At 37.9% G+C, this 26,523-nt stretch overlaps 2 protein-coding genes across 2 annotated transcripts in view; one reads left to right on the top strand and one right to left on the bottom strand.

Moving 5' to 3' along the window:
• Positions 1 to 3,170, top strand: part of eepd1 (endonuclease/exonuclease/phosphatase family domain containing 1) — a 36,656-nt gene extending 33,486 nt beyond the window's left edge. Inside the window, exons 5-7 of the mRNA XM_007254726.4 lie at positions 102 to 240; positions 1,960 to 2,154; positions 2,677 to 3,170. Coding sequence (XP_007254788.3) covers positions 102 to 240; positions 1,960 to 2,154; positions 2,677 to 2,876 — 534 coding nt within the window. The 3' untranslated portion in view covers positions 2,877 to 3,170. The remainder of the gene's footprint in view (positions 1 to 101; positions 241 to 1,959; positions 2,155 to 2,676) is intronic.
• Positions 3,171 to 7,719: 4,549 nt separating this feature from the next.
• On the bottom strand, positions 7,720 to 24,972 carry kiaa0895 (KIAA0895 ortholog). The gene is given in 8 exon segments (XM_022683075.2): positions 7,720 to 9,558; positions 12,790 to 12,887; positions 13,019 to 13,324; positions 13,505 to 13,637; positions 14,522 to 14,665; positions 19,621 to 19,651; positions 19,653 to 20,256; positions 24,802 to 24,972. Coding segments are annotated over 8 exon segments (1,500 nt in total). The 5' UTR covers positions 24,827 to 24,972; the 3' UTR covers positions 7,720 to 9,399.
• Positions 24,973 to 26,523: the final 1,551 nt, after the last annotated feature.

Raw genomic sequence — 26,523 nt, 5'->3', positions numbered from 1 at the left:
TCAGCTTGATGTATTTTATGCCCATTATATAAAAATATTGTGAGAGTGTGTGGATAAGATATCTTATGCTAACAGTCCTCCCTCTTTTTCTACAATACCAGATCGGATCATCTGAGCTCACCTTGGTGAACGTTCATCTGAAAACTCCAGCGCAGAAGAAAGAGCAGAATGGGCGGAAACACGGCACTAACCGAACAAAAAACCACAGACTGAATGCCACTGTACACGACAGCCTTAAAGGTCAGTCTGACGTTTAGAAACGTATTAATTATCTGCTCACAAACACTCTTAATATGCTGAGTGTATGAGTGAGGTCAGGTGCTGATGTGGGTCGATTAGTTCTGCTGCTTCAACTCATCCCAAAAGTATTAGATAAAAGTCCATCACTCCAGAGAAATCAGTTCAGATGCTACAAGCACAGTGCTGTATTTGCAGTGGATGCACCATAAAGTAGTGTTTTAAAGGTACGCAGGTACCTTCCAGCATGTACACATTTTGCTTAACGGGTACAAATGCTGACCTCTTTGTAAGCTTGTACGATTTTAAGTTCTAAATATTGCATATTGATGCATCTCACATTTAAGCAATAAAACACGAGAGGGAGTGTGTTATCACAAATAACATCACGGCTGTGATTCGAAAGTTAGCTTGAAGTCAAAATTGGGAATAAGCGAAGACGGTAACGGTAGGGTCGTAAAATAACGCTAATACTCTCCTCTCCTGCTCCGTGGAGTCGTCTTCAGGTGAAAGCTGCGCATTTTTTGAGCATTTCTGCTTGTTTTTCTGGGTGGTGTTGGTTTTAGCTAGCTGGCTGGACTGTGGTTAGGTTAGCGTAGCTTGCTTTAGCTCAACATTAGCTTAGCTTAGCTTAGCCTAGCCTGGCTGGTTAGCGTTCTGGCTGTCAGACGGCAGTAACCGAGCGATTTTCTTTCCCTTTTTTCCACAAAAGACGAGTCAGCGCTGCGGACGAGTGTGCCGCGGCTGAGCGCTAGCCTGTGCTAAGCTAACGCTGCTGCGGGTGTCCTGTGTTTATACGCTGTACTCGGCAACGCATCGGCAGAGTGAGACAAGTTTAGTGTGAGAAGGCCGTGATGTTATCACATATATCAGCACGGCTAGAACACTTCTCAACCAATCAGATTGTGAGGTCGGAACTAACTGTTGTATAATTCGCTATATCGTCCCAGGTCTTACTGTTTGTGCGTGGCTGTATGTGCTGGCCACTCGAATAACAGGGATGCTAATCCAGCTACTCTCATCTGCATCTTCATTTCTCTCTAAACTATCAATACAGCAGCACTCTGCTGAAGACTCTCTCCCTGTCTCTCTTGCCCTCTCTTTCACACAAGACTTAAGCAACTTGGAATGTGTGCGTCTCCACTCTTCCTTCAGGCTCTGGTCCCTTGATTTACATTTACATTTACAATTCAATATTTATAGATTTATAGACCGTGATGGCTTAGAGAGCCACGACATCTGCTGGTGTTGATCCACTGTGTTATATCAAGTCCAAAGTCAGTGCAGTGTTTTCCCACAAAATCTTACAGCACTTCATGCTTTCCTCTGCTGACCACTTTTATGGAGATGCAGATTTCATTTTCCAGCAGGACTTGGCACACTTCCCACACTGCCAAAAGTACCAAGTGGTCTTACATATTATTTAGATTTTCTGAGATGCTGATTTCTGGGTTTTCATTGGTTGTAAGTATTAATCATCAACAATAAAAGAAATAAAGGCTTAAAATAGATCACTCTATGTGTAATACATCTATAAAATTTATAAGTTAACAGAATTACTGAAATAAAATAACTTTTCGATGATATTCACATTTTTTTAGATGCACTGTTATATCCAGACAGCAACTATAAACCAAGGAACCCTCTTTTTAAGCGTGTACACCTATTTCACTCAGTACTTAGTAAATAAACATCTAATAAGACCTGGTTTCCTGGCTGTAGGGGTGAAGGACGTGTTGGTGTTGGGCGGTTTCGGGATGCCCCCGGACAGTGCGGAGTTGGACGTTCTGAAGAAGGAGAAACTCCTTGCTCTCCTGCCCCCATCTGTCTACACCAACATCAGCACCAAATCACCACAAGGCTCCTCTGCACTGGACAACATCTGGGCCAGCCGGACAATGAAGAAGATCTACACAGGTGTGTCTGAGTTAGGAAAAATTGACTTTTTTATGGTCATTTTCACTTTTACTTCAGCTTTTTTTTGTTAATGGCTTGTTTGTGCTGAACTGTGAAATCAGTACTCACCATCAGGAACAGAGAACACAAACTCTGAGGTGAAACAGAAGCTAAGCTACTCTGTTTCCCAGACTAGCTTTAGGAGTTCCTGTTCTTCATTTCAGAGAACTTTCCTACTTTTTTTTTATTAACTATTTAAGGGATTGATTTAGTCAGGTGATAAAACTGCCAGCAGAGGGTGTAGTTTAGCACTTTCCCAGTAACCTACGAATTAGATTGATTGTAAAAGAAGAAAATACTTAATTTAAACTAGTGATGTCTATATTTGCACAGTGCAATATCCTACTTTGTATCTAATCCAGCAATTTTATTTTATCTATCTAGTTCAGTTATCTAGTTAATATTATAAAGTAATTTAAATACTTCTATTGTTAACATAGTCTGTCATTTTCCTTATGTCCTGTCTATGTTTTACCCCTGCAGGTGAATGCTCTGTTGTGAGGGAGGGCCTGACCAATCCCTGGATCCCTGATAACTGGTCATGGGGTGGAGTGGCCTCAGAGCACTGTCCGGTCATGGCGGAGTTTTACATGGACGTAGTTATGAAGGAACCGCTCCAAAACGGCAGCAGCAGCGTAGCCGTGCTGGAGAGGGATGACATCATGCCAAAACACGAGCGGTGACCTTTAAAACGTAGGGACATGGTCGTCGTGGTTTGACAAAGGGGTGACCTGCTGCAGTGCCACAGTGACATCACTTCAGGACTGTTCAATGTTTGAACAAAAGAGACTGATGCTTTAACAGCTGTTGTATAGTAGAAATGGTGTAGCACTAAATTCTTTTTAAATGTAGAGAAATTCTATTAAATCAGATATTTAAATATAAGGAGGGATGTATGTGTGAATGGAGTGTGAAATTGCACATGTGCCAAAAAAACATTTTTAATGAAGTGAAATAAAGCAATACTGAGATATTTACTTGCTTTTAAAAAGTGCTGTTTTATTTGTGGTTTTCACCTAACAATGTGAATCTGTTGGTGGTTCTTTACATTGTGTTCTATTATACTACATAGAGAGTCCCTTTGCTTTCAAAACAGCCTCATTTCTTAGATTTAAAAATTAAACTTTTAAGATTTTAGTCATTGTTGACCTGAAATGATGATCCTACCATCTGTTTAGAAGAATCTGAGATTTATTAGACCTCAATTTAATTGTATTAGTAAAATTAAATGCTATGCTATACAATTAAATGTATACTATGATGCTTTATAGCTGTATACTATTATGTATATATATATATATATATATGGATATACATATGTGTATGCGTATATATTTGTTTTCTTTTTTGTTTTTCTATTTGTTTCCCCTTTTTCAGTGAGTAGCTTAAACATGTCAACAGACATATTAACATTCATCAAGCAGAGAAAACATTGTAGAAGCTAAAACTACAATAATTGGGTTAAGAACTATCCAACGCATGATTAAACAGTGGAGAAACAATCTTCAAAGGAGGAAAATCAAGGATTTTAAGAAAACCATTTATCAGTCAGGCTAACTGGAAAAAACAGCTTTAATTTGCTTTTAAATCTGATCTGAACTGAACAGTTTATAATACTCCTATGATAAAGGCCATTAAATGCAAATTTAGTCTAAATAATCACAGATGAGATTTTTAGTTGCCTGATAGCTTTATGAAAAAACTAAAAATAAGACTATAAAAAACGAAAAAAGGGAAATTAATAAAACAGTTTTCAAATACCATAGATGAAATATCTTTTTTTTTTAAGCACTGTGGACTACAGGGGTTGGAAAATGAAACTGAAACACCTGTCATTTTTAGTGTGGGAGGTTTCATGGCTAAATTGAAGCAGCCTGGTGGTCAATCTTCATTAATTAATAATTAGCAGGGTAAGAGCACAGTTTTGCTCAAAATATTGCAATGCACACAACATTATGAGTGACATACCAAAGTTTACACGAGTACAAATTGTTGGTGAACGTCTTGCTGGCGCATCTGTGACCAAGACAGCAAGTGTTTGTGATGTATCAAGAGCCACGGTATCCAGGGTAATGTCAGCATACCATCAAGAGGGACAAACCACATCCAACAGGATTAACTGTGGACGCAAGAGGAAGCTGTCTGAAAGGGATGTTCGGTGCTAAACCGGATTGTATCCAAAAAAAAACATAAAACCACGGCTGCCCAAATCACGGCAGAATTCAATGTGCACCTCAACTCTCCTGTTTCCACCAGAACTGAATATTTATATTTTAAAACATTTGTATTAGTACTATATGTGTCAGACAGACTGTCATCATGTCAGATTACCATGATTACTTTTTAAGTTGTCAGTACACAGTAAGTTCTTATTCACTAGTTCTTAATTAAATAATTTATTTATTATGCACCACATTCTACATGGGTCCTGTTGGTGACATGGGTCCTGTTTTTGTTGTGCTCTCCCTATATTTTCTGAATATTTTTAGCACCCCTGCATCAAACTTCGTATAGAACTTGAGAAACCATAAATGACTGCCAATGAGCCACAAGACAATTATGTATTATGTAATGTGTGTATTTATGTCAATATGTAATATATTGCGTACACCACTTTATAACACGCCCACTGCTCCGGGCTGCAGAGACTTGGCCTACATCAGCGGCTCAGCCGTTTGTTTTTGGTCATCTGGGTTGTGAAGTGAGAGCGCCCTCAAGCGGCTGAGGAGTTTAACTACAGCAGTAAATTCGCCTGATCGCTGATCAGCTATAACATTAGGCGTGTTGGAGTGCGGTAAGGGTGGAGGTGGACAGAAGTCTCCACCTGCAGCAGAAGTACAGCAGATCTTATAAAAGGATTAAAAGAAGAAATCCATCTGATATTATAGTATTAAACTGCATGGGATATGAGCCAGAATAACAGCTAGGTTACTTTTAGGAGAAATTCTAAATTATAGGCACTGATTAACCTATATATATATATATATATATATATATATAAGAACAATAAAAATATATATTTATATTTATATTATATGTCTGTCTAAATGTGAAGGCAGTATAACGTTCCACAATAAAGTGGGTTTCACCACTGCTTGTCCACCCTAGCAACAAGCGACAGTTGCTAGGGACAGAACGCGTGTCGTCACACCAGAACGAGTTATGACGTCATCACAGAGCATCTTGTTTAAGCAGAGGTAACAGAGAGAGAGAGAGTCAGACTGTAAAGGAGCCAGGTACAGAACACATCAGTGCGAAGAGTAAGGCAGACATGAATAAGCCGGTTAGGAAAAGAGACAGAAAGAGGAAGGTGAAGGTGAAGACTAAAGAGTCATATAGTGAAAAGACTAGGAGGCTGAGGCAGGAGTTGGAGGCAGAAGGTTTTGACTACCAGAAAATAACAGACGAACTACAAAGAGAGCCGAAAAAGAGAAACTCTTACGTATTGAAGAGCAAAGCATTGTCGGAGGCCGTTAAGGAAGACAGGGAAAGAGCTCGACTGGGTCAGTTATATGTTGAACAGATAAAAAGAGGTTTAAACATAGACAGTCAGGACATTGAGGAGAGAGTCCCCCCAGTAGATGGTCCAGGAGAAGAACCTAGATCCAGTCCCACCAGCTCAAGCAGTTTATTGCCTGATGTCTCCATATTAGACATTTATCTCGATGAACTGCTGGGTTTGGGACCAGTTGAGGCCGAGCAAGGGACAGAGGCAGGCAGGAAAAAGGCAGAAAAGAGAAAGAGAGGGGAGGACTGTGAGGAGACTGGGAAAAAGAGAGGAAGGACAGAAGAAGAAAGAGACAGTTGTGAAGTATCATCCACCAGCAGAGCCAGTCCTATGTGGACTTCAGAAGAGAGACTGATGATGAGGACGGTGAAGGACACTGAGTATGATGCAACTGGAGAGCATCTTTGTACATGTGATTCAACATGTTCAGTCTGTGAAATGCCCGACGTCTCCTTATTGGACTCTGAGCTTGATCATCTGCTGAGCCTTATGGAGAGTTTTCAGTAGATGATCATGAAGAGCCTTGTAAGGTGTGGTACATTCAGAAGAATTCCGCCACATGAACTTTATGAAATGATGATGATGGAGATGAAATAAAGATAATTTTGTTATAAATATAAATATGAGTGTTCTGGTCAGTGCTGGTTAGAGCTTAAACTAGTGCGTCAGTTCTCGTGCGCGCACTGTATCACAGAAGGTACGAGCGAGGGCTCCCAAGTCGCTTAATCAGCCGAACGGAGCAGTAGGCTGCGGATGCGGCTCGGGGCAGTGAAGCCGCGGCTTGGGGAGGTTAAGCTGCGGCTCGGGGCAGTTAAGCTGCGGTTGGGGGCAGTAAGCCACGGCTGGGGACAGTTAAGCCGCGGCTGACTGGGGACAGTTAAGCCGCGGATGGGGACAGTTAAGGGCAGTGAAGCCGCGGATCGGGCCAGTGAAGCCGCGGCTGGGGACAGTTAAGCCGCGGCTGGGGACACATAGTCCGGGCTGTGGACAGTTAAGCCGCGGCTGGGGACAGTTAAGGGCAGTGAAGCCGCGGATCGGGGCAGTGAATCCGCGGCTGGGGACAGTTAAGTCCGGGCTGTGGACAGTTAAGCCGCGGCTGGGGACAGTTAAGCCGCGGCCGGGGACAGTTAAGGGTAGTGAAGACGCGGATGGGGACAGTTAAGTCCGGGCTGTGGACAGTTAAGCCGCGGATGGGACAGTTAAGGGTAGTGAAGACGCGGATGGGGACAGTTAAGTCTCGGCTCGGGACAGTGAAGCCACGGCTGGAGACAGTTAAGCCGCGGCTCGGCTTATATCTCCTCAGTCTTAAATCGTCTCAAAAAACTAAAAAAAAGACTTAAGAAACAATACATCAGACTGTTAAAATCCTGAAGAAGAACAAATATTACTGTGGGTTATTTTATAATGACCCTGTGAATATAGCATTCATTTTAATGTAAGACAAGGTCAAATGGTACTTTGGGTCTAAATCTCATGGCATCTTGTCAGTTGTAAGCCATCTCAAAAAACACATTTCAAGTCACATTTAAAGTCACATTTAAGAAACAATATCACTGTGTATTTTTTGGTGCATAATTGCCCTGTGAACATAGCATATATTATAATAGAATATAAGGTCAAATTGCACTTTTTCAGGTAATTTTCCCACGCAACCGTAGCAACAGGACAGTGTCAGTTTTTGTTGCCTTGGCTTGCTTATTTCAGTAATAGCTTGTAGTTTGTACTGTAAATGACATGGATAAAAGGTGATTGGCAGCTGCTTATTACTGTTTCCAAACAACTCAAAATCATGTGTTTGACTTTTGATGGTGGTTACAAATATTCACATGTAAATGTTAAGAGTAGCTCTAAAAGGACAGGTTGGAGTAGAAAGAAAACGTGACAGCTATAGAACACGTGTCATGTAAAGAGTAAAAAACTAGATTCAATAACACAATAAGACATGATAAGATTCTTTACAATGTTTTTTTAAACACCAGTTAACATGATCTTTTGAACAAATACAAAAAACACTGTGATTGAATTGTTTCTGTCCGTTTATTCCACAGTTATGTTTCTTTTTTCAAATAAAAGAGAAACACAGTGAAACAGTGGTATATAAATATACATGTTTATAAACATAGATATGATGATACTACCATGTGGGTTATTACTATAGTCCGTGTATGCAGTCTAAATGAAAACAGAATAAAGCACCTTTATTCTCCCACGCATTATGCACGCGTGGATTTGTTTCCTTTTTTTCCCTCTCCCCAGAGGATTCCCAGTCCATAAAGTGTCAGTAAAGAAAACTTAGTAAGTCTTAGTAACCAACAATCTAGAGGAGTTTAGTTAAAATATCCAGAGTAATACACAACTGCACTGGTACAGAATACAGTCCTCAATACAGAACATTAAAACTAAACAGCGGTTCATTGAAGGATTGCAATTTCTAACACAAAATCCATGCATACAAAATAGGAAAACCTTAGTCTACAAAAGAATGCTGGTAAAAGAGCAGCTTAACGTTTAATATGTGCAAGAATGGGTCCCAGCAGGCATGCTGGTGACAACCGCTGGTGTGCTTAAACAAGATGTCCACTTCATAAAAAAGGTTTTTAAACAATAATAATTAGTCTCTAACGGTCTTAAAATCTTCTGGCTTAAGTAGTCTGAAAGCACATTTTAGTAATGCTGTTTAAAGTTTTCAAATAAGGTGTACATATAAACTGTCATTTATCTCTAGGAGCTTTAGTTTAATACTCTACATCAATACTAAACTGGGCTTTTTTATCAGTATTCACAATTAATTTAACCTTATTTTATAGTACGACGGTGTGGTAAAAAATAAAAACAAATGGCCAAACAGCCAAGACATTGTTTTGTGTCAGAAGTCTGTTTCTTTAGTTTTGCACGGGACCTCTGAAGCTAATGTAGCTAACAAGTAATGGTTTTAGCCTTCCATTTAAGAATAATCAGTGTTTTCAGTGTTGTTTGGGAGAAAAAAACAAGATTCTTATGAAAAAAGCTGCATGCATGTTTCTGGCTGCATTCCAAATACTCCCCACATTTACAATGTACATTTCAGTTTTCAACATATAAATACTTTTAGATATTGTGTCATACTATTACTTCCATTACGTGTTAGCTACATTTTTTATGTAGCTTCAGTGCAAATCAAAAGAAACTTAATATATAAAGCACAAATCACTTAACGCTCACTTTATGCAAACGAGGAAAAACATGTAAATTTGTTTATCTGCTGATTATCAGTTTCTAATACAAACACAGAAAGTAGCATATAGTTAAAGTATATATATATATATATATATATATATATATATATATAAAGAACAGGCATGCACATGGATGAAAAATTGGCACTCGTTTAGCCTCCCGCTAGTTTTACAGCACTGGATTAAAAAAATTGTGTATTACTGTGCATGGCATGCAGGTGGTGCTGTGCTGTGTTGTGTTTTATTTGTCTTCACCTGCAGGTCAAATGTCATTGTTACCTAAACCTCAAAGACAGCAAAACACCACAGAAATAGCAATATGTTTATCTTTGGACAGAAAAAAACAGGGTGTAAAGTACACTTAGGTTAAAAGTGCATCACTCGTAGGCTGGGTAGATGCAGGGTTTGCCACAATAGGATACGTGTCAGATTTCTCAGCTTATATTGGTCAGCTCGAGGTTGGCTCTAAGGGTGTGACTGAGCTCAAATGAGCATACGGAGTTCCTCGTCTGTTAGCTGGTTGACTTCCATGATCTTCTGCAGCTGCTCAGAGTAACGGCTCTGATCCTGCAGGAAGTGAGGGATACGCACATGCTCCATCACCGCCAAACCCTTCAGCCGCTCTACGTCCTCATAGGACACCTGTGTAACACATACACCAAATACAGGTTTGTTAAGGAAGGCCTAAAATTCCATATAAAACAGAAATATGTTACGACATTTTCTTTTCCATTTCTTTCAGTTTTTAAATAATTTAAAATTGAAAACTGTTGAACAGTGCTCCGAAATAGTCCACATTTACATACAATAAAAGAAATGATTTGATTGGCGGCAACAACTGCATTCAAGCTTTACAGACAACTACAGCAAGTTACCCAGGCCATAAAGCAGCCAATCAGCTCCAGACCAACACTACTACATTTTTGACAAATGTGAGATGGGTCATTGTGTTCTTTTTGGTCAGCAGTATTTTTTACCTTGGAACGCTCCCATGGATATCGTTTTTGACCAGTCTTTTTCTTATTATTGAATCACTAATACTGACCTTAACTGAGGCAGGTGAGACCTGCAGTACTTTAAATGTTGTTCTGGGTTCCTTTGGAAGAATTTCGGTTGGTCGGCCACTCCTGAGACAAGTGTTTTATGTTTTCTCCATTTGTAGATAGAGTCCCAAAGCTTCAGAAATGACATATTAACATTTTCCTGACTGACAGATGATCAATGACTTTTCATTTTCTCATCTGTTTTTTAATTTCTACAGATTGCAGCATAATGTGTTGCTTTTTGAGATATTTTAGCTGCTTCATTTTGTCAGACAGATTCTGTTTAAGTGATTTCTTAATTCTACAGGTCTGGTTGGTGAAATTAAACTCTTCAAAAAGTGTGATTAATCACAGTTAATTTATGAGGGGAAAAACACTTTTTCACAAAGGTCTATATTGGCTCGAATATTTTTTTTACCATAATAAATGAAATAATCAATCACCATAGTGCTTTTTATATTTACTCAGGGTATATTTGTCTGATATTAAAGTTTGTTTAATAATCTGAAAAATGTAAGCATGTAAAAAAGGGTGTAAAAAACACTACATTAAAGGGTTGGTTTCCTGAACAGGGATTAAGCCAAGTTCTGGACTACACAGCACTGTGAGCAAGATTTGTGGACAAGAGGGATGAAACCAGGATTAACTTGTAACAACAAAAATAGAAAATAAGAGTATGGAGAAGGAAAGAAAGATTAATGACGTGCCTACTGACAGATTTAGGATGAATTCTGAAGTTTATATAGCAATACTTTCTGCTCATATTTAGTAAAATGTCTCAACCTATATTGGGAAATTAAACCAAGAGCTTCTTGAGGCAAAGAAATGACTAAATAGTAAATATTACTAAAACTCTAAACTAAATATATTGAAATACCCACAAACAGTAACTGACTAGTAACAGAATGCAGCTGCAGTAAAGGCCTGACAAGTCATCTTAAGGGGGGAAACTCAATAAGGCTGACTTCATGCTGTCATGTCCACTATTTAAAATTCCAAAAATCGTGTCCCCTCCTCTACTGTATGTTCCATTCCTATTCTGAATGTTACATTAATAATACAGTACACTACACGGCCATCGATGCATAAAAGAAAAGAAGAACATCTGTCAGTCTAAACAGTCAGTCTCAAATAAATGGGTGCTGGCACTTCTCCTCTTCTTGACATTTCTAATAGCAATGTATTTGCTCAATTTGCTCTTTTAAGACGCCCCTCTAATGTGTGTCTGTCTGTGTCTGCTGAGTCATTGCTGCTGCTGGTTCACACTGTGTCCTTCCAATAACGCCATCTGTGCAATTAGCCTGCAGCACAGTCACGCTCACTCCATTTCACATGCAAATGAGCACTTCTGTTGTCTCTCTTGTTGAAAATCACTCTCTTAGCTAGGTTAGAAACATACCAGGAGTCTGTCTGCATTCCCAACATTAACATTAATTCTCAGCAATTAAAACAGTTTACAAACAAGTATTCAAATCATATGTAGTTATAGTGAAAGTTCAAAATCAAATTAACAAGTCAGATCACTGTTCCCAGTTAGAATTATAGGACCAAATGTTTGGTAACTGTTTTTTCTACAACATGAGTTTAACAGGTGGCTAAAGTACACATTTACTCTACTTAGTTTAGTCTTAAGTTTTATGTGTATACTAAAGAACTTTGCTACATCCCGTTTTCGTCAAGTTCATGTGCTGTTTCTCCCTATACTTTATATGGATTGGTTTGTAGAGGTGTGTGGCTAATCAGTTTAGCAATTGCCTTTCCAGGTGTACTGACGAGTTTTGCTTCTCTGCCAGAATTTTGACTTTCCCTCCAGTGCCCGCACATCACACAGCAACACAACAGTAACAGATTACAAAAGTGTAACACCAAAAAAGTGTTTTCACACCGCAGACAAACCAGTTTATCTGGACTGAAACCATTTCTTTTTGTTGGACCAAATTATTATTTATTATTGTAATATTAAAATGCAAAAACAAAAGAAATCTGAATATGCCGCTCTGGAAAAAAAATAAGAGACCACTTAAACATTTCTTTGATTTTACCAAAAAATAAAAACCTCTGGAATGTAATCAAGAGGAACACGGATGATCACACGGCATCAAACTAAGCAGAACTGCTTAAATTTTTTGCAACAGGGGAGGCATATCCAAAAGTTATCCAAAAGCAGTGTGTAAGACTGGTGGACAAGAACATGCCAAGATGCATGAAAACTGATTTTAAAAAAAAGGGTTATTCCACCAATTATTGATCTGAACTATTAAGACTTTATGAATATGAACATTTATTTGCATTATTTGTCTGTCTGAAAGCTTTGTGCAATTAAATGCTTTAAATGACAATATTTTTATTTGGAGTACGGGAGAAATGTTGCCCATAGTTTATTGAATAAACAACAGTGTTCATTTTATTCTAACATATACCTATAAATAGCAAAATCAGAGAAACTGATTCAGAAACTGAAGTGGTCTCCTAATTTTTTGCAGAGCAGTATACACCGCCTGGCCAAAAAAGAAAAAGTTACCACATGGATAAATGCAAATGATCTGGGGTTGCTGCAGTTGGTCAGGTCTAGGTTCAGCAACAGTATGTGCTGAAAGAATGAGGTCAGCTGACTACCTAAATATACTGAAGACCAGGTTATTCCATCAATGGATTTTTTCCTTCCCTGGTGGCGTGGGCATATTCCAAGATGTCCAACGAAATATTAGTGTGTGACTTTTATTTTTGTGGTGGCGACCTTTTTTTCGGCCAAGCAGTGTATATATTTGATACAAGACATGACATATTACAAGCATGAATATCTATATGTGTAAAAACGGGCCAAACTGACCTTGCCCAGTGCAGTAAGGAGCTGAAAATCAATCTTCTCTCTGTGTCTCAGGATCTTCAGGATTCCATCCAAGTAAACCTGGTCTTTACTGAAACAGCCTGAAGAGCAGCAAAACATGTGATATTGATACAAATAATTACTATTAAAAGAAAAATGAAATGTATATTAATAAGCTATTATGACAAAATTGATGTCCAGATCAGTGTGTGTGTGCCTGTGTGCGGCCTACCTGGCTGTGAGGTGTCTGTCTGACCTCGCTTGGACCGGACGCAGTAGTCCCAGCGGGTGTTTGGGTCGTGGACGAAGCGTCCCAGGTCGCGGAATAGCTGAGAGAAGCTCATATGGCTGGCCTGGTAAACGGTGTAGTACAGGAGTGCAGCTCGCCACAGTGTGGGGTCTCTGCGGAAAAGGACGCTGTGGATACTGGCCAGACCCTCCTCTGTGGGGTTTAAAGGCCTCAGGCCCAGCTTTTTCCTCCCTGCCCCGCTGTTCCACGGCTGTTGGCTGTTATTGATGCCTCTGAAGTAGTGTGTGCCTGAGTGAACCGAGGACAACAAAATCTGTTTAAAACTGACCTTCACCTGGAGAGACAGCACACATTTCCGCAGGCTGATCCAGAAGCAGCAGGCAGGCCTGAACTGAATCAGACAACAATGTGTAAGCTTCCATTACCTGTTAATGACATTAGACTTATAGCTAAAACACATGGACTCACCAATCTCGTGTCTCAGCATTCCCTCAAGCCACTGCTCTCTGGCTGTGGAGATGTTTATGGTCAGTGTTGGTCTGCCATTTACTACAGTCATGGAGGCTCTGGACAGCAGGTCATCCGTCAAGTGCACCACTATCTGAATACACACCCACACATGTTATATTTAAATATTTACATATTACACATACAAAATGCTAAACAAAAACTGTGTAAATGTACTCTATTGTAAGTATTTTAAAGATGACAAATTAGTCCATGCCACAGGTCTATATTATATATATTCTTCTAGTCTGTATTGTGTTGTACATGTTCATGTTGCATTATGTTCCCTGAACAGCCCTTTACACAAGCTACAGAACATTTCTAAAGAAACAAAAAGACACTGGTTCTCCACAGGAGAAACACAGCGATGCACTGAAGTGAATGAACAGTGAATCATCGTTGCCACTGTTGCTGAGAGTGACATTGTGCAAGCTTTTGTTTTTCCCTCAGCACTGTGCATGACAGTAACGAGTAGAGTCATTTGTGTAACCTTACATAACCCCTAATGATGTAGGCTGGTATCAGCAGCACATGGGAAAATGCAGCAAGGACATTTGAGATGCTTTAGTTTTGCTTTTGTATTGTCTATTTCTTTTCTGTCAAACAAAAAAAACATCAGTCCAAGACCAAAGGTTTCCAGAAAACATAAACAAAAACCAGGACATCTGGAACAATGTGATTTGGACCTGACCTGTAAGTTCTTTAATTAATTTATATTTATTTTATTACCTCAGTTTTATTTATTTATTACCTCATGTTTAAATATGTTAAGGTGTGCGATACTGTGAATCTAGCCAAATTTCATGATGAGTGGACCAATAGAAATGATCCAGAATGATTGGGAATAAAACATTGATATTCTATAAAACGTTTTAGACATGAAGTTAATATTTTGGAAATTGTATTTGTGAGAACCAGTGATGGCATACATTCTTATTGATGTTGTTAAGTGATTAAGTGCAATACCCTTACACTTACCTCCCCCACACAGCCTTCTTTCTCCATGTACTTCTTCACATGGGACCAGATTCGGCTCTTGGTCAGCAGGCTCCCTCCAGTGGCTTGTTCAAACTTTTCATAGTTCCCGTACTTCTGCAGCGCAAGCTCCATGATTCGCACAGCCTGGAAAACAACAACCCAACACAGAGATATAAACACAGTAGCTCTAGTATGTTGTGTACAATATGGTTATGTTTAAGTAAAGGTCTTTTTGTGACTTTTACAGATTCCAATCACAAAGTGCTGGCGTCTGACAAACCAAAATTCCAAATGTTTAGGTAAAGATTTTATGTTTGTGGACTCTCTGGAGCAGATAAGCATGATTTGCAGTTGTAGACTAGTGGCGTATACAGCACCCCAGCAGTAAACTGTGAAGCAGTGGAACTGTGATTCTATGATTTCTGGATGAGTTGGGGGATTGAAGAGGATGAGCTGGGCTGGACATCATTCAACACCCTGAGCTCACTAATGCTCCAAAATCTAGAAGAAATTCTTCTGTGGACAGAAGAGATAGTTTACTTCAACAAAAGCAGGATGAATTCTATTTAATGCCCCTTATTCTGGATAAAACAATGAATAAATAGGTGGCCCAATAGTTTTTTTTCATAAAGTATATACCTTTAATTGTGTAGAATATACAGGGGTTGGACAATGAAACAGAAACACCTGGTTTTAGACCACAATAATTGATTGTGGTGACGGACAGTTCTGGTGGAAACAGGATAGTTGAGCATTGTATTGAATTTTGACATGATTTGGGCAGCCGTGGTGTTATGTTTTTTGTATAGAATACGGGTTAGCACCGAACATCCCTTTCAGACAGCTTTCTCTTGCGTCCACAGTTAATCCTTTTAGATGTGGTTGGTCCTTCTTGGTGGTATGCTGACATTACCCTGGATACCGTGGATCTTGATACATCACAAAGACTGGCTGTCTTGGTCACAGATGCGCCAGCAAGACGTGCACTGACAATTTGTCCTCTTTTGAACTCTGCTATGTCACCCATAATGTTGTGTGCATTGCAATATTTTGAGCAAAACTGTGTTCTTACCCTGCTAATTGAACATTCACACTCTGCTCTTACTGGTGCAATTAATGAAGTTTGGTCACCAGGCTGCTCCAATTTAGCCATGAAACCTTCCACACTAAAATGACAGGTGTTTCAGTTTCATTTTCCAACCCCTGTAGGATCTTATTGGATATAGGATCTAGGATCTCACTTCCTGACAGGTTATCATAAGTCACTAAAAATAAAAACGTTAATAAAAAGTTAATGAACAAATTAAGTTTGTGGGTAAATGCAGAATTTAGGACAATATGAAATAGACAAGAATGAGAAAAGAAGCCAAAACAAATGGTAGTACATGTAGCACCAAGTACTAGAGACAGGTAGAGAGAGAAAGGTCAAGCAATTGTCACAGTCCCAGTCCTGCTCCTTCTTTTCACACTTTCTGTTCAGCCTGTAAATTAGCTGCAGCATCTCACTGCCCTGCTTCTCTATTACTTCAGCTCCAGAGATGTGATTTATACTGAATGTGAACAGCCCTGGGGCAGTCAGTGTCCAGATCATCAATACAGTGCTTTACCATCATTACAGCAATCATCCTCTACAAGCACAGCAGAGCCACTCACACACTCCGTTTCACACGAGGACAAAGTGGTGACAGCTAGAAGGAAAGGCCATGACGAGTTGGCCTAAATCAGGACTGGTATAGTAGCCATGGAAACCAGAGTCATTTAGCAGTAACTCTTGTAGTATATCAGAGGGCCACAGACAAATATGTCTACAGAAAAAAGTTTAAATTATACACATATCAAAACATTGTGATTATATAACAATAATGCTCCTTTAAGTAACTTATGAGTCGTAAGGGTGGTAAAGTACTTGATAAAAAAGCTATATTAAATCATTTTTTAAAAAGTGAGCTTTTAAATATTTGGCAACAGAACTTATTTGTCTAAAAAATGGCAAAAAATATATTTTAAACAATACTACAGTTTTTCCTTGAATGTTTTTATATATTTTAATTGTGATAACAGACCCAAACTCCACCTCTTTTCTGCATCGGCTGCATTGTGTATTGCTTTGTACAATACAGGGAGTATGGGAGACAGCTGTTAGAGAGAGCTGAAAAACGGCAGGTTTAAGTTCATTTTTTATGATCCACTCGCAAAATAAAAGGATTTTTTTTTTTTAAATAAAAGGAAGTTTTCAGCATCATTTAATCACGCTTGGTATCAGTTTACTACCTTCACAAACATTTTTATCTTTACTAATTTGTTATTTTAAAGCAAAAAGGTGATTTTAAGATGAAAGATATGGGCTGTACAGTATGTGCAGGACAGTAAATGTTAGCCTTGCAGGTTTGTATTCACAGAGATGTATAGTAATAAAGTAGAAGTACTTCACTACTGTAATTAAGTACTACAATGCTGTATCTACTGAAGTATTATTTTTTTCCCATACTTCCACTTTTACATATTTTAATTTAGTAGTTTCACACTTTTACTCTGATACATTTGTATGTGCTGCATCGTTACTCATTTAAATTTTTAAAATGTTACAAATCCTTCCAATCCAACATGATCATTGCCAGAGCGGTTTGATGAAGCTGACTCATTATTAAGCAAATCAAGTGATTAAAAGAAGATATACTCCAGTTCTGCCTTGATGTTGATCAAATTTAGTCATCAAATTGACCCCTCCAAGGCCCTCTTTAGACATGACAGGCCCTTACGCATGAGAGAGCACTAATAACATATACAATTATATGACATATTTCAAAGCACTAGATCTAGTGAAGTTGCGCCATATTAAATCACCGGTCACAGCAGTACTGAGTGCATTAGTGTACCTGGAGGACAAAGCACTGTCTGACCAAATCAGAGTAACTTATCAAACCTTAGAAGACAAGTCCAGCTGGCCTTTTGACACACTCTGACCTGCTCTCCACTGTTTTTGCACTATATATACATAAATATATACAGCTATCCATAAAAATAAGAGATCACTCTCATGATCACTCATGATGGGTTATGAGTTTGAATTTACCAAATTGAAATCCTATGGAATATATTTAAGAAGACGATGGATGATCACAAGCCATCAAACCAAACTGAACTGCTTACATTTTTGCACCAGGAGTGGGGGTTAAAGTTACCCAAAAGCAGTGTAAGACTGGTGGTGAAGAACATGCCAAGATGCATGGGACTAAAACAATCACCAGTTATTCCACCAAATATTGATATCTGAACTCATAAAACTTTTTTTTTGTTATTTCAGCCATTTCTCATTCTCATTTTCTCATTGCTCTAAATGACAATATTTATATTTGAAATTTGGGAGAAATGTTGTCTATGTTCATTTTACACAAACATATACCTATATAAAATATATATGTATAGGTATATATACACTCATATAAATAGCAAAAACAAAGAAACTGAATCAGAAACTGAAGTGGTCTCTTAATATTTTCCAGAGCTGTATATATATATATATATATTTTCTCAAATATAAATAAATTATACTACATATGAGCATGTTAACTTTACACACTAATGCACTCAAGAAGATGCACTGTATACTGAGCTGTAAGCTAAGAAGGCAATGTGAACTGTGCATTTGGGTTAATGAGGGGGGAAAAAAACTGCACCTTTGGACGGGCACTGAAAAGTTAATACCCACAGCACTACAGCTGTTGTGTAAAACTAACCAAGGTGATACTGAGGCAGACAAAACATGATAGCCCAAACTATAACACCCACTACTCAAACTATACTCCTTAACTGCCTGTGGATTTTACAAGCATGATATTCCTGCTTGTCTAGGTAATATATTGCATTGCAGCCATTGTTGAGTGCAATGAAACTTGTTTATAATAACAAACTTTGTTAAAAATTAAGCACACCATTTAGAACAGTGCTTTGTCATATCATTAATAATAATCTTATTGCATAAATACCCTGAAATATCGTAATACTATTTCAGAGTTATATCACCCACTCCTAGGTAACAGAGAGATGATTAAGGCGTGAGTAAGAGTATAAGTCACTATTTCACTATCTAACATTAGCAAGTAAACTGCAGACACAAACAGACCTACAACACCTAGGGTATAGGGAGAAGCTACGTAAATTATATACAGTATATATTTTTTTGTCTGTCGCTTCAGGGTAATATATAGGTTCTTTTCCGGCCCCATCACACCTGCTCTACACAGTCCAGCATGTCTCCATCTTCATGAGATGCTCTACTGGATTCCTGCCCTTCCCATCATATTTATACAGCTCCTGTACAGACACTGGCTTAATCCAACCTGCAGGAGCATCAGTATCTCTTTCAGCCACATGCCTGAAGACTGAAGCCCTTTTTTCTGGATTAATCTTCCTAAAGCTGTCTCGCTCTAAAAGAAGCACAGTGTGCCTGAGCTAAACCCAAAATAAAAAAGCCTCTCACTAAGGACATAGAAACACTCCAAACAACCAGACTTCTATATAGTACTAAGTAAAGCAAGCATAAAGAGAGTGAGACTGATGCTCAGAGAGAGTGGAGTAAGCAGTGGAAGTAAGGCAGAGACAGGGAAAGTAAAAAGTGGGCAAAGACAGTGAGTCAGTGAAACTAAGCTAAGAGACTGAATTCAAAGTACAGAGTGAGTAAAGTAAGAGAACCAGACAGAGTGTGGCATAGGCAGAGATAAAATGATGCAGAGGCCTAAAGTGAGTGATGTAAGTAGAAAGTGTGAGACAGAGTCAGTGAAGCATACATAAATAGTGAATTAGAGTCAGAGAGTCAGTGAAGTAAGCATAAATAGTGATTTATAGTCAGAGAGTCAGTGGAGTAAGCATAAAGAGGCAGAGAGAGGAAGGCAGAGGAAGACAGAAAGTGTTTAAAGTAAGCATAGAGTGTGAGGTAGAGGTATAGAATGAGTGAAGTAAACAGAGTAATTGAGGAATAAGGAAAGTATAACAAACACAAAGAATGAGGTAGAGACCCAGAGTGAGTGAAGAAAGAGTGAAACAGAGACAGAGGCTGTTTACAGAAGGTGTGCATGTTTCTTTTTGTAGCTGACTCGTACCTGTGTGAGGAAGCGGTCAGAAGCATTGTTGTGGAGCCACCGGGTTGCTGTACTCAAACTGGGGGTTGTAGGTGAAGTCTGACTTGAAAAAGCGGGTCTTCTCACTGTCCACGTTGGATGGCTTTATGGCTGTGAGGATGCATAGCTTCTTCAGTGAGTTTTCAGAATCTCTCACAGAGCCTGCTTTGGCCAGCAGAGGTAGTCTGACTCGAGAGGAGCTTGCCTGGGAACTTCGTTGTGGTCTGGGGACTGGGCGGGGGGTCAATCCAATGGGACTTCCAAGGACTGTGATATTATTCCCAAAGCGAGTGCTGCTGGAGAAGAGCTGTGACTGGCTGACGTTCCTGTATCCCTCTCTGGGCCTGGTTAACACTACAGGCCTCCCACCAGTCTTTCTCGAGGCTGTGGAAATGAGGTGCTGTGCTCTTTTGGGCCGTCTATAAGGGGAGTGTTTGGGACTGAGTTGTTCCTCTTCTTCGTTCTGCAAAATAACATTGTAGCTACTGGTTCCAAACAGGTCCTTTAGCACACCTGGAGACCAGTGCTCCAGGTACAGCTGGCTAGGGCTCAGCGGCTTCTCCATCGGACTCAACACACACTTCTTAGCCATCTCTGTCTCGGGCCAGTGGAGGCGTTCTGTAGAGAAATGCAACACTTTAAATTTAAAATACAGTACATAAAAAATATAATATCATTAGGGGCTTATACCTTTATATGCCAAACGTTGAAAATGTAAATTTGTAAGATCTACATATTACTTTTTAGTTAGAAACGTTGTAAATCATGCATAAGTAACATTGCACATTTTATTTATTTGTTATGATATGAACAACTCCTAATTAATTGGGTGTAACATGTTTTCTCTCTGTTTTTAAGACAATTTATAGTTTATGTAACGACCCATTACTATCCACTCTTTATCTCTCAGAATTAAACTGTTTTTGTTTCTGTAAAAAACTCATTCAAAAAAAGGCAATTACGGTTAAAATATTCCATATAAATTCATTGTACATTTATATGAAATGAACAGCTGTTAAAAACATTAAAAACAGGCTGTTTTAGACAACTTGTAACAACACGTATTTAATCGAACTCAAAGGAAAAGTTGGAACATCTCAATTAGGAGTATGCAACAGAAGGTATAGGCTAACGTTACTTAAGACAAGGAACATGGAACAAAAGGGGAACGGCTCGGGTCATGGGTTTCGTCTCAAATCGCACGCTGTTTGTTTAAGTGTTGCGTCCTCATTTCCCTAGAAACACAATCTCCCTGTCCATCTAACCTGACTTCAACAAAGAACAAGAAACAGATCTGGGTGGTAGAAAAGTGAGTGCAGTTTACAGTACAGGCTCATTCACTCTCCACTGAGCTTCCGGGACACAACAATCTAATCCTATTACTGAGTGAGCAAGAGAAAATTAACACGCCCATTCAGCATAAAGAGATCAGCAGACTTACTTACAGCAGATCTGTGTGCATATGCTAGGAGTCTCTTCTGTTATTCTGCAGCTTTGCATTATTTCAAGTGTTTACTTTCTCTGAAATTGTTTCTGTGGTAGGTTACAAAAATCTGTGTTTCAAGAAAGACACGATAAGAATTGAACATGATACAAATGTTATTAGGGCTGCATTTCCTTTTAAAGTGGGATGTTGGAATTTCGGAGCTCCAGGTAGGCCCCTCAATCCAGAATTCCGAAAGGAGAGCCTCACTAACTGAAAAAACAGAATCCAAGATGGCTGCATTGCACATCAACAGTAGTACTGACTGGACTTAGTTAATGGTATAGTTATGGGAGTACAGTTTATTGCACCAGGTGCAAATGACCATGACACTTTATGTGCCAGTGTCTGCAGAAAGGGAGCGCAAACTTAACAAGGCAACAGCTGTGCAGTAAAACAGGCTGTTGTTTATAGGCTCGTTAAACATCTGAATATAAAGTCACAAACTCACAAGCTTCAGAGAACAATTAAGATACTTTTAATATTGTAATTATATAATTTGCCATCTTTAAATGGTTCTTCTGTACACTCTAACAAACAGCATTTAAAGACTACAAAAAAAGGTTTGACTCTGGAACTCTTCTTGCGATGTGACTTGCGTCTTGGTGACAGGCTAAAACAAGCGCTTTGTAGGAAGAAGCGTTTCATTAAAATGAGTCTGATGAATGTAGACAGCTAGAGCTTCTGCAGAAACCCCTCTGGCATCGTAACGGTGAAGCGCATCTAATAAAGGCACTGAGCTGGAAGCAGGAGGGTGCAGATTTAGTGTCAGAGAGCCATGCAGGCGATGTTATAGACTCTGATAGACAGCTCCTTTTGTAGTGTGTGTTTTTTAGTCATTCTAATTAAGACTGATTAGTACCGGTATGTGAAACTGTAAAAAGAGAAATGAAAATATTGATATAATTCAATACATACAGTTAGAATAAATGTGCATTATGACAACAGAAAAAGTATGTTAGGCTGTAAACAAGTGGAACTGCTTTGATATGCTGAGAGTGGCATCTGTGTCCTTGGGTTTGATCAATCAAAACAAATCAATCATGCAATTAAATTAAAATCTTAGACAATTGCCCTGCAGTGTTTCCCTCTCAGTGTAGAACAAAATGTGCCCCTAAACACTCAGATTCAAAGCGTCAGTCATCTGTTCCTCTTAAGTCCACCTATTTTATAATGAATGCACACTTTTATCATTATAAATTGGCAACTATATATATATATATATATATATATATATATATATATATATATATATATATATATATATATATATATATATATATATATATATATATATATATATATATGCAATGCAGCTTTAGCATTTCCAGCACTCTTCTGGGGGAAATTAATTATTTAAATGTCTTATTCAACACCTAGGGGCCAGTTTTTCAAAGGAAATCTGATCGGATTTTGGTTATCGGATTGGATGAAATCTGAAAAACGGGTTGTTCAAAAGGGAAAGAAGCATTCTGAAAACGGATCAGATCACGTAATCCAATCCTAGTTTGTAAATGGATCAAACCTTCAGTTTCTGTTGTTCAAAACTTTTCAGTAGGATTTGGATAACTTTGATCCAAAAAAACAGGATTACCCTGATCCCAACAAGGGGTAGGATTTCAAAGTGGATTTCATGAAGAAAATGTAGTAAAACTTTAAAATCAAAGTTTTAAAGTAAAAAAAAATACATTTGTACAATTTAGTGTATATATTTTTATTTCTATTTTGCACTTGACCTGTTTAACTGTTACAGTGATAAAGTAGACATTGGCTACCAATTAAGCCTTTTTCTATAGTAAAAATAAAAACAATCTTGACCCCATTAAATAAACCCCCCAAAAGATTTTAATAACAAACAAAAATAATATATTCATTTTGTCATCTACGTCACTGTCATTCATCACTGTATATTATTGTCAAAGAAACATTCATCAGATATGAAGCTGTCAAAAATAATTTCGAACAATTGCAAAGAACACCAGAGTTTGTTCTGGTTCTTCAACAGGCTCAGGTGCATCATGAACATCACAGAGAGGGACATTGCGTCTGGTAGCAACATTGGGCAGGACAATACATGCAAGTTTTATGTTGCATGCTCTCTGTGGTTCGACTCGCAAATAGTTAAGGCATGCAAAGCGTCTCTGCAGAACGTTCAATTGCTCGTATTGTTTTGCAATAAGCAGTATCTTGTTACTGCAAGAAAAGGAGTCATCAACCCCTGTTGGTTCTTCTATCTGTTTTTTACATAGCTAGTAATCCGGATTAGGTAATCCTGAAAACTGTGTTTCCGGATCAGGTTGATCCAATCCAATATTGCTTTGAAAAACTGGCTTAAAAGTAAGACAGATCAGCTGATCCTGGATAGCAAAAAATGTGATTACCAAATCTGGATAATTTTGATCCGGATTACATTTTTTGAACAACTGGCCCCAGATTATAAAATTAGTCCTTCAGTAAAGTAAATAAGCAGATGAGCTGCTGGTCGTTCTGAACAAATCCATACTTAAGTTTGGAAGCTTTCTGCAAATAAATGCTCTAAATGACAATATTTTTATTTGGAATTTGGAAGAAATGTTGTCTGTAGTTTATAGAATAAAACAACAATGTTCATTTTACTTAAATATATACCTATAAATAGCAAAATCAGATAAACTGATTTAGAAACTGAATATATATATATATATATATATATATATATATATATATATATATATATATATATATATATATATATATATATTATATATACCAAAGACTGCATTATGCACATGGTCAGCAACAGTACTTAAATTGGCTGTGGCATTCAGGTATTCATTTGTTGGATATAACAGGTATACCCAAGAAAACAATCTTACCACAATAACACCAGATCCACCTGTCTGGATTGTTGATACAATGCAGTTTGGGTACATCGCTACAAGCTGTTGGGGACACATTTTGTCCCAAACTCATTTCATGAATAATAGAGTGAATTCATTCATAAAATTCATTTTTTGCTGCACATGATTAACAGGATTTTGCACACTCTCTGTAATGAAATGCACTGTTGCAATGGTGTTTTTAAGCAGTGATTATATTCTCAATACGATAAGAAAATGTATCACTGTACAATAAAATAGTGACATATTGTCCAGCTTGAACTGCAAAAATCCAAGCAGTTCAGCTTGGTTTGATCCATAGTGACCTAAAGCACCAGTCACATTCTTCATTTCACGAGTCCTCACACAACAAACTTTTATTTAACATTTAAAATGTAATACTCATTGTGTTCTTTCTAAATTTAACACTAGCAGGTTTGAAACTATTTAAATGTACATTTAAAGCTGACAAAAGCTACTGTAACTAACTTACATAATCTAGCAGCAAAAACTGGACTGTTAACATATAGGTTAAATGTTATGATAATTTTTATTTTTTATTTTTTTAAGTTTTTAGGTTTCCCCGTCCTGATAAAACTGCACATTTCAGTTAACCTAGTTTAGAGTTAGTTTTTTTTTTCTGCGGTATGCGGTAGCCCTGTTCTTCTCTTATGAGTTCATAACATTATTTAAAGTAAGTGTGTTTCACAAAGAAATGAGTAAAATGTGTAAAACAAATAAATAACTAATATATAAGGAAACTGTCGTTAAGACAGTAACACCGAAAACCATTATAACGGATTTAAATAAGCTCAGACTCACCGGTCACTTTTATAGCCTCCAGCATCGCCTGCCTGCCCTGAATAAAGCCTCGGAGGGGACAGACCGTGAAACCCGTTCAGTCACACAGATAAATAAACAATATCACAGGTTTGAGTAACTCCTGCTATAAGCAGCGGCTGCTCTCTCTGTCCTCCGCTCTGCAGACTCCTCTCAGCTCTGCTCGCTTCCAAGCGCACAAGCGGTCTGTTGCCATGGTGTAATAAACCGTCACCGGAAACAGATCCGCTATTTCCTTTTACGACCCCCATCCGCGCTCTTGCTCTCTAAATAGGGAGCCTAGTTAGCGCTAGTGCTAAAGCTTAGGTTCTCGAATTCAGATACCCACGTCAATAGTATTATAAACAAATGTGTTAAAACCACTCACTTATTATTCAGGTAGAAGTATATATCTTTTTTTACGACTCTAAATTTAATAATACATGTATTTAACTATGTAAAACATGTACTGGTCAATTTCAGGCAGCTTTACTTAATTTAACTTCTAATCCGAAGTTGGTTACAAAACTCATTTGACATTTAAAAAAACATGTTAAAAAGCAGAACCACTAATTCCTTTGATTTGTTCTCAAGAAAGTGTTTATTTTAAAGAAATGGTTGACTGCATGTTTAAATAATTAATATTGACAAAAAAAATCATTCCTGTTACTGGAACTCACTCCTGTTACTGCCACTCATTTCTGTCACTGGAACTAATTTCTGTTACTGCCACTCATTTCTGCTACTTTATGTTTTGAGTAACAGGAATTAAAGTAACAGGAATGATTTGTCAGCCTAGAATTACCAAAAGCTGAAATTTAGCTAAATGGTAGCTATGCTAATAGCATAAGGACGCTAAGCAAATTATAGTGGTAAAAATAAACAAATAAGATCTAAGAATGAATTTAGGTAACATGGATAAGTGTTGAGATTGACTTTCTCAGTCATAGTTACCAATATATGGAAGCCCATTTCCGCCACCCGAAGAAAAAAAAACGTCCTCAACTAAGTCATAAATATATGAGATAGAAAAGTCATAATTATGGGATAGTAAGTCATAATTATGAGATACTAAGTCATAATTATGAGATAGTAAGTCATAATTATGAGATAAAAAAGTCATAATTATGAGATAGTAAGTCATATTTATGAGATAAAAAGTCATAATTATGAGATACTAAGTCATAATTATGAGATAGAAAGTCATAATTATGAGATACTAAGTCATAATTATGAGATAGAAAGTCATAATTATGAGAAGACTTTTTATCTCATAAATGACTTACTATCTCATAATTCTGACTTTTTTATCTCATAATTATGACTTACTATCTCATAATTATGACTTACTATCCCATAATTATGACTTACTATCCCATAATTATGACTTTTCTATCTCATAATTATGACTTAGTTGAGGACGTTTTTTTTTTTCTTCAGGTGGCGGAAATGGGCTTCCATACCAATAAGATGAAACATACAGAAAAAAACAAATTAGGGAAATTAATTTTGGTCTTACTGTGGTCTTCAGAACAACAACTGAAGTTGTAGATGTCCTGTTGTACATGTGACTTGTAGAAACGTTTCAAATGGGGTAAAGCTTTACGGCAACAGGAATATTTTAACTGAAATATTATTTATTAATTGTGAAAAAATATTTTTAAAGCATAGATGGGATGTGGAATAACACAACAATGCAAAACAATACATCTCTGAACAAGTTTA

This window comes from Astyanax mexicanus, chromosome 3, assembly GCF_023375975.1.
Source record: "Astyanax mexicanus isolate ESR-SI-001 chromosome 3, AstMex3_surface, whole genome shotgun sequence".
In the NCBI taxonomy this organism is placed as follows: domain Eukaryota; kingdom Metazoa; phylum Chordata; class Actinopteri; order Characiformes; family Acestrorhamphidae; genus Astyanax; species Astyanax mexicanus.
The sequence above is the reverse complement of the archived record's forward strand: the minus strand, read 5'-3'. Positions and strand labels throughout refer to the sequence as shown.